The sequence below is a fragment of the Coptis chinensis genome, chromosome 5 (genome assembly GCF_015680905.1).
Source record: "Coptis chinensis isolate HL-2020 chromosome 5, ASM1568090v1, whole genome shotgun sequence".
In the NCBI taxonomy this organism is placed as follows: Eukaryota; Viridiplantae; Streptophyta; class Magnoliopsida; order Ranunculales; family Ranunculaceae; genus Coptis; species Coptis chinensis.
Genome location: NC_141460.1, coordinates 82,590,823 through 82,607,372, shown reverse-complemented (window position 1 = coordinate 82,607,372; position 16,550 = coordinate 82,590,823). Strand labels below are relative to the sequence as shown.

The window sequence follows — 16,550 nt, the reverse complement described above, 5'->3', positions numbered from 1 at the left end:
GTTGAAAAGTCAAAGTCAATGCGGGTAGAAATAAGCGACAAAAAGTCAACAAAACCTACGGGCCATATCTTTGGACTCGGACCTCGAATGGGCCTACCATATGTTAAAAGCGACCATCTCCGGAATGAGCTTTCTAAATGGTCTAAGCCTTTACCCAATCGAGGAGGCGTATGGGGCGAAAAGGGCTGCTGAAGTCATTTCAACCGAAAACCCCTTTTATAAATTGAAGTAATGAGGTTTTGGGCTCGATTTTTCGACCCAAAACATGGCTAATAAGCTCATGCACGAAATTGTGAATCTAGCCTCTTCTCTATAAAGAGGACTAAGACTTAACTCTTAAGTAATTAGTTTTAGAACAAGAAATTAGTTTTTAGAATCAAATACTTAGTTTATATTTCAAGTTACTTAGTTTCTAATTCAATACTAAGTTAGCTTTAGTTTGTTTTAATTTCATAATTAGTTATTCATAATCTTAGTTCTAAATTAGTTTTAATCCAGTTTTAATTCATTTTGGAATCATTAGACTATTGTTCAATTAGATTAATAAAGTAATTGTTATTCATTCAATAATGACTTGTTCTTATTGTTCTTGTTCTATAAATGATAGTTTAATGATTCAAGACTAAAACCTTTATTAGAGGGGTTTGAGGAAGCCTTGATGATAACTTGATTTTTGTTAGCATAGATATAGTTGTAATGTTCTATTCTACTCTAGAAAGTAATTAGTTCACCATGAGAATAAGTTTGATTGCTTCACATGCTAGTTATTAGTTGGTAGAGATTACCATGAATATTTAGGGATTAGAAATACCCAATTTTTACGTGAAAACGTAAAAATTAGGATTACAACATATTCTATGCTAGTTTATTAAGTCGAATCAAGGTGGAAGCAAATTCCCCTAATTCCTGCTCATATTGTTAATTTAGTATTGAATTTCCGTAGTTTGATTTATATCATCTTGATTAGTTGATTCACCATCGTAGTTAAATTCAATTCCATTACTCTCATCATTTCGTTAGAATACATAAACTAGGAAGTGTTTACATCTAAACGAGCTAGGAGTAGAACGAATTCTCTGCTCCAAATATTGCATTGATAACGAGAGTAGAAATTTTGATATTAAGCACGAATTAGTTTTTGTTTTACTTACATTTGAGTTTAATTACTTATTCGTAGGTAAAACTATCATTTTTCATATTATCAAATGGCGTCGCTGCCATCTTAGTTGTGTTTAGTTTCATTTCCTTTAGTAGTGTTAATCCTACCAAAATCCCATTAAACCCACCCAGCCTTGTTTGGTTCTAACTGTGTTTGTCTGGCTCATAAACTAATTTTTTTCGCAGAATACACCGAAGCAACACGCGTGCCTATACTGAGTAAATTCAGCGCACCACGCCACCGAAGTGCTCGGACATCGAAGTCGAGCAAAAGCGCACCTTGCGCCCTTCCAAGGCAAATTTAGAAGCCGCCACGCCAAGTTTAGACATTGAGTCAAGCAAAGCGCCTGCACCGCTTCCAAGGCAAATTCAGACCACCTTTGAAGTGCCTAGAGCTCGAAGTCGGACAAAGGCGCTCATGCCTTTGAAAGGCAAATTCGAAAGCACCTCGCCCTATTCGAACGACCCGATTTTCAAAGGTTAGTACAAACTTCCATTTCTTCAAGTTATTCAGTGTTTCTAACTTGTTAAATACACTGAGCTCTCGTATACAAGACGCTATTCATAAGCGAAGCAAGGAGGCATTCAGGTACTTCTTTCTTCCACTCCTCGCCTCTCCTGTTAGAAAAATTAAACTAGCATATCAGGGTTGTTTTGATTGTTGTCGTGTTTCTTTAATATTAGACTTAGCCTTGCATAAGATTAAGGTCAGGTAGAAAAAAATGACTAACGTAATCTATCATCAACGTCAACACACACGCCTATCTAGTATACCACACATTACACACCTACCTAGTATACCACACACTACACCTGAAATAATGGCTGAAGAAAGAGAGACTCCTTTCTCTAACCTTTACAAAGCTCTGAACGATAGCCCTAAGTCTTGCATCGTTCTTGCAGACCCAATGGGGGATTTCCGAATCCCCCCGAATATATTTAATGTGTTACCAGTTTTTCATGGGTTAAACCATGAGAAGCCTTATCATCATATGAGTAGGATTGAACAAGTTCTTACCACATTCCATCATCCTACGGTAGGAGCGGAACAAATTAAATTGAGGGTGTTTCCTTTCACCCTAGCCGATAAGGCGGCGTCTTGGTTAACTGCCCGAGCGCCTAATTCTGTGGACTCATGGGCCAAACTTGTTCAATTGTTTATGGAACATTTTTACCCACCACTGAAGACAGATGAAATGCTTTCCAAGATTCATTTTTTCCGCCAGAATCCTCATGAATCCTTTTCAGAGGCCTGGAATTGTTTCACTGATCATCTTATAGAGTGTCCACACCATAACCTTGCGAAAGACACGTTAGTTCGTGCCTTTTTCAAGGGACTTTTACACCACTATAAAGAGGTCCTTGATATAATGAATGGGGGTAGTTTCCTTAGTTAAGGAGCCTCAGAGGCTTATAGGTTTTAGAAGATCAAACAAAGCATAAATAATAACCGGGGTAGAGACGATATCCCCCACTCCGCTAATTCTTCTTCAACAGTTAAGGTTGCCGATATGTTTGAGATGAAACCTGATCCTGAGATTAAAAATTTAATCGAATCTCTCACTAAAAAGGTAGAAGCTATTTATGTTCAACAAAAGCATACCCCTGTCATGAATGTCAACTCTATCCCATGTAATTTCTGTTTGAGTCCTGAGCATCCCGACTCCTACTGTCCTCTCACCTATGAACAACAGCCATCACAACCAGATAATTTTGCTCCATTAATAGCTATCCTATTCCTAACGCCCCTTGGAGACAAAATCCCAACTTCAGTTGGAGAAATAATCAACAAGTTACACCTCCAAGGTATAATAATCAAAATGTTAGGTCAGCAAACAATTACAATCAAGCTCCACCACGACAAGGACAAGGACAAGGTAATTATAATAATTATAACAATAATAATTGTAATGCTAATAGAGGTATCGTTCCGGTAAATAATAACTATCACAACCCACCCATTAATAATCAACGTGACATAGTTCTGTCACACAACCTGTAACAACCACTCCTCGACAACCGGATCATTTCGACGCCTTTATGCAAACCCAATAACAGATTTTATAGTCCATCTAACTTTCCTTACAACAGTTAACCCAAGAGAAAGTACAACCAAAAGGTGTGTTTCCAGGTCAAGCGATACCTAATCCTAAAACAACAAATACAGCCTTTGAGGTAAACGGTAATACTAGTAATGAAAATGGAAACGTAAGTGAGCTAAATGTTATCACCACTCTCCGTTCTGGTAGAGTGGTTGATAACGCCATAACTATGCCTGTAGTTACCCCACCAGTAGTCCCTACACCAGATATTTTACTAGATACAAAAGTAGTAACTGAAGATCCTACCCCTGTAGAGGTACCAGTTAAACCACAACCAAAGAAACAAAAGGCCAAAGCTAAACATCCCGTTGATCCATATGCTAAATATAGAGAGAAACCACCATTTCCCGAGATTAGCCATGTTAACCAAGGATACACAATTTCGATGAGATTAGGGAAGTTTTTAAGAATCTAACGATAAACCTACCTTTTCTTAAAGCTATAAAAAAGTTACCACAACATGCTAAGTTTCTTGAAGAGTTGTGCACTACTAGGTGTAAAACAAATATTCCAAAAGACGCCTTTCTAACTGAACAATTTCCAACTTTATCTGAATATAATGGAATCGTTAAGTACAAGGACCCTGGTCGTCCTACTGTACAATGCACCTTAGGGGATACTCACACGACCACTGCTTTATTAGACCTAGGGGCGAGTGTTAACTTACTCTCGTATTATCTATACAAACAAAAAGGTCTACAGGAGATGCAACCTACTAAAATGACGTTGCAATTAGCTGATCGATCTATTAAGTATCCTAAGGGTGTGGTTGAAAACGTGCTTGTTAAGGTTCAGGATTTTTACTATCTTGCTGATTTTGTTATCCTCGATACAGAAGTTGCTAACGACTCTGTTCTGATCATTTTAGGGCATCCTTTCTTAACAACTGCCATCGTGCTTATAAACTGCCGTGATGGTTCAATGTCCATGTCTTTTGGCCATCTTTCTATTGAGGTAAATGTTTTTAAAATGATGAAACAATTATCTGATACGACTATCGATGGGGAGGTTAACATGATCGAGAGCTTAGCTCAAGACTATTTTAATAACACATTTCCATAAAACAAGATGCATAAATTCCTTTCTTTCGGAAGTTCAGATTTTAAGGATGACTCCTACGTAGAGGAAGTCAACGCCCTCTTCGAGTCTACACCTACTTTAGATCTTTCTGTAGCTCCATCTACCAAGTATGAAGATTTGATACCTAAACAAGTTTTCACTACTCACGATGAGGAACCTCCAGAAGCCTTTATCGACATTCATCCCATCCCTGTGCTTAAACCTCTTCCTTCGAGTTGAAGTATATTCAACTTGATTCGGATGGTAGTCATCCGGTAATTATATCTTCTCTCATTATCTGCGGATGAAGAGGCATGTTTGATTAGGGTGATTAGGAACATCGTTCCATGAATTGGTTGGTCCGTAGACGACATTAAGGGGATTAACCCTAATGTATGCACACATCGTATCCATTTGGAGGATAATGCAAAGACTTCTCATGAACCTCAGCATCGCTTGAACCCTGCCATGAAAGAGGTGGTCAGGAAAGAAGTTTTACGGTTACTCGATGCGGGTATCATACACCCAATCTCCGATAGCGAATGGGTAAGTCTCATTCATGTAGTTCCTAAGAAATCGGGGGTTACCATGGTACGTAATACTAAGGGTGAATATGTTTCCACGTGTGTTCCTATGAAATGGAGAATCTGTATTTATTACAGACGTTTAAATGCCATGACATGAAAGGATCATATTCCTTTACCATTTATAGATCAGATGCTCGAACGTCTTGCTGGTCATGCTTATTATTGTTTTTTAGATGGCTACACTGGCTATTTTCAGATTATTATTTATATTGATGACCAAGAAAAGACTACCTTCACATGTCCTTTTGGAACATATGCCTATAAACGAATGCCTTTTGGCCTTTGTAATGCTCCTGATACCTTCCAGCGGTGTTTGCTTCATATATTTAGTGACATGGTAGAGCGCTTCATGGAAGTTTTCATGGATGATTTTTCTATCTATGGAAACTCTTTCACTGACTGCCTATCTAACCTGTCTAAGGTTTTGACACGGTGTGAAGAGAAGAGTCTAGTTTTAAATTGGGAAAAATGTCATTTCATGGTTAAAAAAGGAATAGTTCTAGGTCACATTGTATCTAGTGATGGCATCGAAGTAGATAAGGCCAAACTAGATAAGATAGAGTCTCTACCTATACCATAGACTGTCCGTGATATTAGAGCATTTCTAGGCCATGCAGGTTTTTATAGGCGTTTTATCAAAGGTTTTTCAAAAATAGCTAGGCCTTTAACTAATATGTTTTTAAAGGATACCATTTTTTATTTCAATTATAACTGTAAACAGGCTTTTGAAACTTTGAAAGCCGCTTTAACATCTGCACCCATTATATAGCCTCCCAATAGGTCTAAACCTTTCGAACTCATGTGTGATGCTAGTGATTATGCTGTTGGTGCTGTGTTGGGACAGAAACTAGATAATAAGTCCACCGTTATTTATTATGCTAGCAAAACTTTAAACGATGCTCAAAGGAATTATACAACTATGGAAAAAGAATTTTTAGCTGTCGTTTACGCTTTAGATATGTGGACAATTTAGAAAGCTCGTTCCGAGACGGTCGTTTTGACATATGGTAGGCCCAATTCTGAGATCTGAGTCCAAAGATACGGCCTGCGGAAGTTCTGTTGACTTTTGTGCGCTATTTCTGCCCGTGTTGACTTTGACTTTTCAGCTTTGACCGGGCTTTAAAAAGGTTTTTTCTCCTTGAATCTTTGCCTTTAATCATAGAACTTCTTAGCTACCAACCTTTTCTCCTTTACCTAGCAAAAGGGACGCATTTCTGCATATAATTGACTCCAATGTCTGAAATATATAAAAGCACGTAAACAACACTAACTCTTATTAATCACATAATTGGTCTAAAAGCAATATTGTTAAGGGGTTAAAACTACAATTTTGGACTCTTATCAAACCACTCCCATACAGCATTTTGCTTGTCCTCAAGCAAATATGAGAAATTAGAATAAATGACAAAAAATGGAGTTCTAACTAATCTTGTTTCACCGAGTGCGATTGCATTGACCATATGCAACAAGGCCTTAAACCACTAGGAATTCCCTAGTGGACGAGTTATAGCTTGTGAGAGTTTTTCAGTGAAGGTACTCACAAACTTCATCTATACTACAACGACTAAGAAATAAAACTATTATTTCCTTATCTATTCTCAAATATCTATACATCTCACTAGCAATGAATACAGAATAATCAAGTCAAAACCTAAGCTAATATATGCATAATAATCAATCATCTATGAATAAACATATATACAATGAGTAATGCTATGAAATGCAATAACAGGTCCGTTTCTGAAACTTTGGAATAGTATCCTTAAGTAGGTCCTCACATAAAAGTCAAGTAAAAAACACTCTGATTTTTCCGCTCAAGTTTTTATTTCTCCGATTAATGCGGTGGGCACACTTTACCTTACATAATCTCAATGACACACAAAGAAGCCGGGTCGATCAAACACATCGCCACTTTACTATCACACTAACCTATTCCTAATTAAGCTAGAGGTCTTTATTAGGTATTGCGGGGATTAGGTGATGGTTTAAGAATGAAGGAAATGGATATTCAAAATGAACCAGTCTGATATAATAGAGTCTTCAAATTATGTAACTAGAGAAAAATGGACACATCTACTGGTAAGTCCTGATGACTCGTATTCCCCTCAACTTACTGAATATTTCTATAATAATTCAAAGTTCTTTTGCCGACCAGATGAATATGGAAAAAGAATTTTTAGCTGTCGTTTAGTCTCAACCTAAACCTAGAAACAATTCCATATTTCACTGACAACCAAAGTACAAAGAAAGATCCACATCATGAGGAGCTTTTTGAAGAAGTACAGATAGATTTTGAGGCTACTGAAGTTGTCAATTTCACTGAAGAAGAAGAATTAGAGGAAGGGCTCCCTGAAGTAAACACTGAGAAACAGCTTGCTTACTCTCTCAAAAAAGGTTCAGTGCAGAAAGAATATAATCTAGATACTAGCAAAGAAGAACAAGAGAAGGAATATTTCTCTGACCATATTTCCTCAGAGGATGGCTCCGAGATAGCTAGAATGCATGTATCTCCACCAGTTACTGGGGTCACTGTCAAAACTAAACAACTCACAGTCCATTCAGAGCTCTCAAATGCAACAAATTGGCAGAAAACAAGAAAGAATAAGAGGTCAAAGACACAGTCCAAGGGGGCTGGGAAAATTCACTCCTAGTATACTCATATGATGATGAATAAGATAGCAGTATGGAATGTTAGGGGAATAAGCATGCCTCAGAAAGCTAAGGAGGTAAATAAGGTGAGGAAAAAATCTAACTTATGTCTTTTGGGGCTCATTGAAATTAAAGTTAAGAAAGACAATTTCGATCACATTAGCAACCTATGTTATCCTGGATGGAGTATTTATGCCAATTATGACAGTAACCCGAGTGGAAGAGTTTGGATATGCTGGGATTCAAACTATTTGGAAGTAAAGAAAATAGCAAAGAGTAAGCAACACATTCATGTCATTATAAAACTTCTTTCTACAGCTCAAATGTTTGAGCTAACCGTGATATAGGCCAGTAATGAACTCACTAAAAGGAAAGCTTTGTGGAATATTATAAAAAGGGATGCAAAACTATTTCTCAAAGCCTTGGTGTCTCATGGGTGATTTTAACAATGTATTGTTTACAAATGAAAGAGTTGGTTGTGATGTTGTTCATCCCAAAGAAGTTGAAGATTTCATGGACTGTGTTATCTCATCCAGACTTTCTGACATGAAGTACACGGGCTTCTTTTTCACCTGGTCAAACAATGCTCAAGGAGTCCTCAGAAAGATGTCAAAGATAGACCGAGTTCTTGTCAATGCAAGCTGGAATAATTGTTTCTTAACTGGAGCCTCATTTACACCTCCAGGAATCTCTGATCATTCTCTTATGATGGTGACTTGGTATGACTAAAAAAATCCATTTTCCTTTTAGATTCGCAACAACATTTGGTTCTTACATCCTAACTTTCATGAAGTGCTCACCTCTGTGAGGGAAAAACAGTTTCATGGCACCCCAGTTTTTGTGTTATATTCTAAGCTTGCAGAACTTAAAAAAGCCCTCAAAGGATGGTCAAAAGAGAAATTTTCAAAGTTCTATGAGAGAGTCAAAGCAGCTAGAGAAAACATATACAAGTTGCAGCACCAACTGCAATCAGACCCACATAATGCAACACTAGCTCTGCATGAGAAGCAAGCCCGAAGCCTATATATTGAGCTTTCAAAGATGGGGCAGGTGGACTTGAAGCAAAAAGCAAACTGTGACTGGTTACAGTTTGGCGAGAGATGCAATGCCTATTTTTGTAATGCCATCAAGGAAAGAAAGGGGAGGAACTGTATCTGGTTTGTAGTGAATGAGCAAGGAGAAACTTTAAATGACTCTAACACCATCTCTGCAGCTTTTCTGGATTACTATAAGAATATATTAGGGCAGCAAGGTGATAACATTGTAGAAAAAAGTTTCTTTCGTGAGATTGCAGTCACCGGTGCTCTACAACAACATCAACGGAATGAGCTAGATTTGGATATGACTGAAGAAGAAATCAAAGCTACTCTTTTTTAGCAAGATGATAACAAATCCCCTGGTCCGGATGGATATAATGCATTTTTCTTCAAAAATGTTGGAATATGATAGGTGAAGACTACACAAAGGTCAAAAGTACATTTTTTCTTCACTCTTTTTATTCCAAAGTGCATAAACTCCACCTTTATTTGCTTAGTACCTAAAGTGAATAATCCATCTCAAGTAGGAGATTACAGGCCTATTTCTTGTACCAATGTCAAATATAAATGCATTTCTAAGGTGATCACTAATAGGCTAAAGCATGTTATACATGACTTGGTGGCTCCTAGCCAATCTACTTTTGTACCAGGGAGATTAATACAAGACAATCTCTTGCTTGTGCATGAAATGCTCAGAAGCTACTCAAGACAACATGGCACCCCCAGATGTAATATCAAGGTGGATCTTTAAAAGGCATTTGACTCTGTGAGTTGGCAGACCATCTCTCTTATACTGGACAGATATGGCATCCCAACTAAGCTAAAAAAAATGGATTGAAGTCTGCTACACCACTCCATTCTACTCCCTTATCTTTAATGGAGAACCTCGAGGTTTTTTCAAAGGCATGAGAGGGCTGAGGCAAGGTGATCCAATGTCACCATATCTCTTTGTCATAGTCATGGAGTTGTTAAACTCTTTGTTGTTGAGGGGGCTACACCAAAGAGATTTCCAACCCCACCCAACTTGCAAAAGAATGAAAGTTACACATTTGTGCTTTGCAAATGATGTTCTCATATTCACTAGAGGAAAAGAAGACTCAATCTTGGCTTTAAAAGGTATTCTGGAAGTCTTCTCATTGGCAACTGGATTGAATTTGAACCTTAACAAGTCTTCTTTGTTGGCTGGAGGTTTATCACATGAAGATAACACTCATCTAGCTCAAATACTAGGTGTGCAGACTATTGCTCCACCTATAAAATACCTAGGACTGCGTCTAGTATCAGCCAGAATAAGTGTAAAAAGATTGTCTCCCCTTGGTGCAAATCGAACTACCTTAAAGATTGATAAGCTGGAAAAATAGGTTCTTGAGCCACGCAGGTAGATTGCAGCTTATTATTTCTATCTTGACAACATTTCACATTTATTGTGCCAAGACCTTCATACTCGCAAAAGGTGTACTTACAATAATCTCTAAAACATGTGTTAAATTCCTTTGGATTGGACCAGAAATGGGAAATAAGATGTTTCATTCAAGTAGGGAAAACCTTCTTTTTCCGAAGCATGAGGGAGGGCTAGGTATACAAGACCCTGTAATATGGAACAAAGCCTCTTATTGTGGTCTTCTCTACAAAATTGCATGCAAAGATTCTAGCCTTTGGGTTGCATGGACATGGTCTGAGCACATTAAAAACCATTTCTTATTGTGGTCTTATCTATAAAATTGCATGCAAAGATTCTAGCCTTTAGGTTGCATGGACATGGTCTGAGCACATTAAAAACCATTTCTTTTGGACTATGCCGACTCCAAGGGATTGCTCATGTACATGGAGGTGCGTATTGAAGCATAGAAAAACAATCATAAAGCTTCTCAAGTACAGCATATCTACTGGAGAACAAACTTTCCTATAGCATGATCCTTGGTGTTTTCCTGGCTCATTACTTCACTGCCGAGATGCCAACCTCTTGCCTCTTCCCTTAGATGCTAAGGTTAGCTCTCTTATTACAGATGCAAAATGGAATCTGCTGGTTAATAATCTTCTTGATGGTGAGGTTAAGAACCATATTATGACCACTGAAATAAACACACACACATTTCAGAGGACAAAGTGGTTTGGTTGTCTTCTCCCTTGGGTGTTTTCTGTTCTAACGCAGCCTATCATAACCTTAGACCGAAAAGAGAAACTCAAAACTGGTGTAGGATGGTTTGAGGGAAATTAGTGCTGCCAAAGCATTCTTTTAATGGATGGCAGTTATTTTCAAGCAGCCTACCTACTCAAGATAGGTTCATGCACAAGAAAGTCTTAAGCACCTCTAATTGTTGCTTCTGTAATTGCTCACAAGAAAACTCTAAGCATCTGTATTTTGATTGACAATACTCTGCAAATGTTTGGTCAAGAGTAAAGCAGGCTTTAGGACTGGGATACGAAGTGAAAAACTCAAATGAAGAATGGTGCAGCATCATCATTCTCTGTAGGAAAAAGTCCCCCTTTGCTGAAGTTTACAAAGCCTATGTCTATGCCACAATTGGTTATATATAGTCTGAAAGAAATGGGAGGAGGTTCAAAAATCGATCTACAACTTGGCAACACCTTACCAACTCAATCTTGAAGGACATGAAACTCTACATCAGCATCAAAATTGATTATGTGCTTGATCTGGCGACATCGAGGGGCCTTACTCACAAGGCTTGATATACAAGTTCAATACAAGACTCAAAACCCTATTTTCTACAGATGGAAACTACCACCTAGTGGATTTTTCAAACTCAACACGGATGGGTCTGTTGCTGATCAAAGAGTTGGTTTTATAGGCTTAACAATAGACCAAGAAGGAAATGTTATATTTACTTACTCAGGAGGTAGGTTTAGGAGTTCAGTTATGTTTCAAGAACTGAAAGCTATTGAGGTGGGTCTAACCCTATGTCTAAAGAATGATCTTAAGTACATTCAAGTATGCTCAGACTCTCTTCGAGCCATCCAAATTCTAAAGGGAAAAGAAACCGCACCATGGTACTGTATGAACCTAGTAGAAGCCATAACTAAGATAGTTGTTATTTGATGTTAGCATTTTTATGTCTTTTATGAAATTGATCTTTCACAACCTACTACGTACTAAAACTGAAGATTTCCTTACTCACGTGTTTTCATTTGTATGTTTAGAGTAAGGGTTTCGTTCCAACCTTAAGACAAGACTTGATATCACAACTGAAATTCTAGCACCTTAGCGAACTAAGTGAGAAGGATTTTTAATTAGGTATTTTGAAGATTTCTTTTTCCTAACGATTACTTCTTATGCAAGTTATCTAAAATTTGCAAGTTGTTTCTTAAATAAATAGAGAGAGAAAAATAAGGAGAGGGTTAACATACCCATGCAAGATTAGTTACATAGCTTTTTAGGGATTAAAATCACCCATCTCTAATCAGTCTCAGGTTCATAGACAAACCCAAAACTGATTTGAGTATCGATCCCTAACAAGATGTACTCATCTCTAAGTCCATCATTCTTGCATGAGGAGTTTTCGAGATATTTCATCTCTAAAATGTCTCTTCAACTCCTGGTTTCATTTCACGCCATCCGGACAAAGATAAAAATCTGGATTCTCCAGGATTCACGCGCGCGATTGATCCCATTGTCAATAGGTCATGTGCGGTAACTTTTCTAAAGCTCCAAGCTTAAAAATTTGTTGGTCTCAGTCATTTTGTAACTGGGTGTCAAAAAAAACCTAAGCCTCTAAGCAGTGATTCTAGATCCCTAAAACGTGCACTAATCCTCACATGAGCATCATTAACCCTCCACTTGGGAGGGTTTTACTTTTGAGTTCTTATACCCCTACTTCTACAAAATACTGATTTGCCCTCTCCCTCCACAATCAAGACACCTCACCAAAGTTGCTTTATGCTTTTTCTTTTTGCTTTTTTCTCCTTTTGTTTTTTCATTTCTTCTTGATCAAGCTAGGCTTAGAGAAAACCTTCTTTTGTATCAAGGCCATTCATCTTTGGTATTCTGAGTTAAAGATTTGACTTTCAGCTCTCTCGCTTTGAGTCCTTGACTTTTGACTTTGGCTTTTTCAGCACTTTTTCATAGGAACTTCGAGTCTTCATAATAAGCATAAATAAGGCTCCTTTTGGTGCTAAGATGCAGCTTTTATGATAAGTGGTCTGAATTGCTCTGTGATAACTTGAAAAAAAGGCAATAAAAGGTATGAGTTGTCTTTTTTATTATGCGTAAGAAGGGTTGTAATGCAGTAATGTAAGGGTAATAAAATGCACATTTGGGAGTTGATCAGCAGACATATATCAAATGAAACTATTAGCATCACAAATAATAACACAGAAGATAGAACTAATAATAATAACATAGCTAATTATTTATTGAAAGTTTTAAACTAATAGTTATTTAAGGAGAAGTTGTTATGTCTGATTTTGTATTTTTGTGGTTATTTAGTTATTTGATTTATTTGTTATGTCTTCTTCTTTTCAATTCAATGGTTGGTAATGTTGCTTCGTCTGCGACATCTAATGGCGTGCCCAAATCCGAGCCCGATCCCTTGAAACGTGATTCTGACGATGTTGGTTGGGAGTATGGGATGTTGCAAGATGCAAACAATAAGAATAAGTTAAAATGTAAGTTGTGCAATAAAAAATTTAGTGGGGGAATCTATTGAATGAAGTTGCACATTGTGAACGTTAAGGGACAAGTAACACCATGTCCAAAATCTACCAATGAAAATAAAGCCAAATGTAAAGCTGCACTAGAAAGAGCAAAAGTTAATAAGGGTAAGAAAGACAAGCACTTTGCAGAAGTAAGAGCAGAAGTTCAAATTATTGATGAAGAAGATGGCGAGGTGGTGTCGAGGAAGAGGCCACACACTCTAGGGCCTATGGATAAATTTGCATCCGCTATCATTCTCGATTTCTCAATTGATGCAAGAAAAAAGATGCGGCAACAAAATATTAATGATGCACTTTGGAAGGAAAGAACTCATAGCGTGCATCAATATTTGTCTCGATGGGTGTATGAAACCTATATTGCTTTTCATGCTACTGATAATGATAGCTTCAAAAGATTTGTTGAAGCGGTTGGTCAGTTTGGCTTGGGTTACCAACCTCCAAGCCAATACCAGTTGAGGGAGCCATTGTTGAAAGAAGAATATGAGTGAACCAAAAGTTCACTCGAGAAGTAAAAAGAAGAATGAGGTACTAGTAGGTGTTCTATTATGACGGACGCGTGGTCTGATCTCAAAAAAGAAGAAGCCTCATGAATTTATGTGTCAATTGCAAGCTAGGCAGTATTTTCCTTTATTCTAAGGAAGTTTCAGATGATTCACACATGAAAAATTTATTTTTTCTTATGTTGATAAGTGTATTGAAGAAATTGGGACAAAAAATGTAGTTCAAGTTCCCCCCAATAATGCTTCGAACAATATGGCTGCGGCGGTTTTACTGAGGAACAAGAGGCCACATTTGATTTGGAGTTCATGTGCCACTCACACATTGAACCTTATGCTGGAAGGGATTGGAAAGCTACCAAGGTTCAAAAAAGTGATTGACAAAGCAAAGACATTCACTATCTTCATTGATTCACATCATAAAACATTGTCGATGATGAGTAAAGTTACAAAAAAGAGAGACATAGTGAGGCTGGGAGTTACTAGATTCGCAACTTCTTTCTTGACTTTGCAAAGTTTGATAGATAAAAAAGAGAAGTTGAGAACAATGTTTACTAGTGATGAATGGGGAGAGTGCAAATGGTCTAATTAGACTTCACACTACACCATAACAGTCTATTTGTAACGGATATACATCCGTTACAAAAAATATTAGTAACGGTTATCTTGCGTTGACACAATTGCGTGACAAATATTAGTAACGAATATTAGTAATGGTTATCAAGTGTTAGAAAATTTACTAACTGTTATCAAGTGTTACTAAAATTAATTTAAGTAATACATATCAACCGTTAGTAAATTATTAGTAACGGTTATTAATTTTGTTCTTCATTCATTCCCAACAAATAAAAGTGTTAGTAATTAGTCCTTTCTAACGCTTGCTATTCCGTTACTATAACTATTTGGATGAAGAATTTGTAACGGTTCTATATCCGTTAGTAATAATTTATTATTTTTTTTAAAAAAATGGAATTTTCTGGCCCGTTTTTTTTTTACAGGTCACCTTCTTGTTTGACAGTCGTGCTTAGCAGACTTCCCATCATAAAATTCATAGAGAAATTGGAATAAAACAGGATGGATTGCATTTCATAGAGCGAAAATCACACAATAGAACAACTAAAAGGTGCTAGGATGTGAAATAACAATATACACTGTAGAAGACAACAAATGCCCCCATTCTACTTGTACAAGAAAGCCATATACAGGTCATTTACATCATAACCTTGGGATTGTAAGATATCAAAAACAAGCTTACGTAACAAAAATTCCTTAACTGAACATAACCCATAGGAGATTAGTAAAGTGATTGGCTCTCGGCTCGGTGTTTCAGCAACGTTCACAACATCTGCTAATGAAGATCGGCAGCCTGTTGAGCGAGTTCCACCACCATGGATTCATCAAAGAATTTGTTGTTGCTCACGTCTTCACTCATTCCCTGTCAGAAACAACAAAGATTTCAGTAAAACACCATTCCTAGAGATGGAGCGTGGACAGACCCATGTAGCAGAATTTGTGCTAAAAGAAACCATACCTTGCGATGTCTCGTTTTTGCCATAAATTCTCTGGCAAGGTGCTGTATTGGAGTGGGTTCAAGAGGTCGGATAACAATATTTTTATCAAGGGGATCACCAGGAACTATAGACCAATGATCAAACACAGAAATACAAAACGCTTGGCCTTGAGTATGGTACCACAAGTCTGTCTTGAACCCAAAAGATTCTATGACTGGTAAAAATGCCTAAAAAAATTTGAAGACCAAGAAATCCCTGGTTAACAATGACACTATAACATTGCAATAAGGTTTACTTAAAGGAAAAGATATTCAAGGTCTGTACGACATGAATGCATGATTTAACCGAAAAAATAGAACATGCTATGGAGGCAGAAGTATACAATTCTGGTTCATGTATATATGTAGCTCATTTATGTATAGTAAAAATTAGTTGACCACCAACCTTGACTAAATAAGCTGGGGCACCCGGCTGAGGGACATCAGCAGTCACGTGTCCACGACGACGAGATAATACTGTGTAGATTGCAGATACACAATCAATTGGGGTTTGTATATATCTGAAACAATACATAGGAAAGCTTAACAAACTCACTGGGCAGCGAAAATAACATATGGAGTGAAATTTAAGTATTTGCTCATAGACCTTTTTGTTTCCATAAAAAAAAAAAGAAAACGAAAAAGAAAGGACTTACCTACATAATAAACATGTTCCATAAGCCTAGGTGTTGCCATCAGAAAAGCACTTCGGGCAGTGGGAATGATCTTACTAGTACCCCTATGCAAGGGCTCTTAAGCGATCTTCGCATCAACAATCTTGAATTTCACATTTTTGATGGGCTTATCACAAAGGGGTCCTTCTCTTGCCCGCCCACCCCCCACTAGAACCTGAAGTGAGCAACACAGTCAGATCCCAAAATCCAAAGAGCAAAAACACACTAAGATGGCAAAACTTAATCCAAACCACCTAGACTCTGTTGTTTCGGCAATAACATGCTTCAACACAACGAGAGCAAATGACAAAGAACGCACTAAGAAACAGAGGAAATTGATGTTGGGGGAGATGAAACAGAACCAAGATAATGGTCGCGATAATCGCATTCCAAGATCTATTCTCTAGGGATCAAGTTTCAACGTAGTTCACATTATGAGAAAAAATGGTTTTTATATGACTAGGTTGAGTCCTAAGAGGACTGTGTTTGTTTGTGTCACAAGAATTGTTATCTCTTTAAACTTTTATCTTTATCTTTCTACAATAATGAACCTGGACATATTATTAA

At 37.4% G+C, this 16,550-nt stretch overlaps 2 protein-coding genes and 1 pseudogene across 3 annotated transcripts; 2 read left to right on the top strand and 1 right to left on the bottom strand.

Annotated features, from left to right (window-relative positions):
* Positions 1-7,987: 7,987 nt before the first annotated feature.
* LOC147499346 (uncharacterized) lies at positions 7,988-8,932 on the top strand. The gene is made up of 2 exons (XM_086563463.1): positions 7,988-8,266; positions 8,375-8,932. Exons 1-2 carry the CDS (start codon positions 7,988-7,990, stop codon positions 8,930-8,932), a joined length of 837 nt encoding a protein of 278 aa, XP_086419589.1.
* Positions 8,933-13,256: 4,324 nt separating this feature from the next.
* Positions 13,257-14,352, top strand: LOC147499345 (uncharacterized; annotated as a pseudogene).
* A 485-nt stretch (positions 14,353-14,837) lies between these two features.
* LOC147499344 (110 kDa U5 small nuclear ribonucleoprotein component CLO-like) lies at positions 14,838-16,115 on the bottom strand. Of its 2 annotated transcripts, none has more exons than XR_015194466.1 (4): positions 15,966-16,115; positions 15,716-15,830; positions 15,292-15,498; positions 14,838-15,195 (listed from the first exon to the last, which is right to left on the bottom strand). XR_015194466.1 is itself a non-coding variant. In XM_086559125.1 (4 exons), the coding sequence occupies exons 1-4, from the start codon at positions 16,003-16,005 to the stop codon at positions 15,109-15,111; spliced, it is 405 nt and encodes a 134-aa protein (XP_086415251.1). In that variant the 5' UTR covers positions 16,006-16,115; the 3' UTR covers positions 14,838-15,108. The 2 variants fall into 2 exon arrangements, 1 of the variants encoding a protein (XP_086415251.1); XM_086559125.1 differs by having other exon boundaries at positions 15,716-15,786.
* Positions 16,116-16,550: the final 435 nt, after the last annotated feature.